The sequence below is a fragment of the Bison bison genome, unplaced genomic scaffold (assembly GCF_000754665.1).
Source record: "Bison bison bison isolate TAMUID 2011002044 unplaced genomic scaffold, Bison_UMD1.0 scf7180017859671, whole genome shotgun sequence".
NCBI classification, from domain to species: domain Eukaryota; kingdom Metazoa; phylum Chordata; class Mammalia; order Artiodactyla; family Bovidae; genus Bison; species Bison bison.
Window position 1 is genome coordinate 1 of NW_011490243.1, and position 767 is coordinate 767.

The 767-nt window shown below is 58.4% G+C and overlaps 1 protein-coding gene across 1 annotated transcript in view; it reads left to right on the forward strand.

Moving 5' to 3' along the window:
• Positions 1-398: 398 nt before the first annotated feature.
• The window catches only part of LOC104982039 (homeobox protein ESX1-like), a 5,415-nt gene continuing 5,046 nt past the window's right edge, over positions 399-767 (forward strand). Inside the window, exons 1-2 of the mRNA XM_010831350.1 lie at positions 399-462; positions 656-763. Of these exons, the coding sequence (XP_010829652.1) occupies positions 399-462; positions 656-763 (172 nt within the window). The remainder of the gene's footprint in view (positions 463-655; positions 764-767) is intronic.

Consider the following 767-nt stretch of genomic DNA (forward strand, 5'->3'; position numbering starts at 1 on the left):
TTCGTCCAAGTTGGAAGCAGTCGATTAAACTACAAGTTGGAGTCATGGTTCCCCGAACAAGAGTATCCACTACCAGCACCACTCTCACGTGCACTCGCCCTACTTTACTTCCACGCCCTGGCCCCAACCGCAGACCCGTGGGGCCACACCTACCCCCACGAGAGGCAACGTGAAACCTACTAGGGGGCGTCTGACTCCAGCGGGTACATTTTGAACTCGCGGAAGGCAACAAAACCGCTATATAAGGCGCGCAAGCCCCAGCATCTGCGCCAGAAGAGGTCCCGGCGCCAGAAGAGCACAGCTCGAGACCGCTGGTCCCAACTCGAGCCCAGATCCTCGGATCGCCTCACCCCCAGCGCAGAGTCTGCAGAAGCGCAGTCTTTCATCGACAGCAAAGCATGGACAGCAGCCACTTTGACATAGGATTCCACAACTTGGGAATCGGCGAGGACGAACTGCATGGTTAGTGCCTAGACGGCGATGGCAGGTGCTTCAGCAAATCCCAGAAAAGGAAGTTTCCCTGGGAAGGGCGGGTGGACGGGATACTGCATAGCAGCTCCTCCTCCAACACGGCCCCGACCCCCTCCAGCCCGCGCACCGTGGGCTCCAAGCCCGCCTGCCCCAGTCTCTCCCTTTTGCTTTCCTCTTTTTCCAGATGTGGAGCCTACCCTGATCTCAGAGGTTTTAAACGGAGTGGAAGATGAAACTCGGTCCTCACCTGAGCCCGGGGAAGCAGCTGCAGCCGCAGCCGCAAACTACTTTGGCGA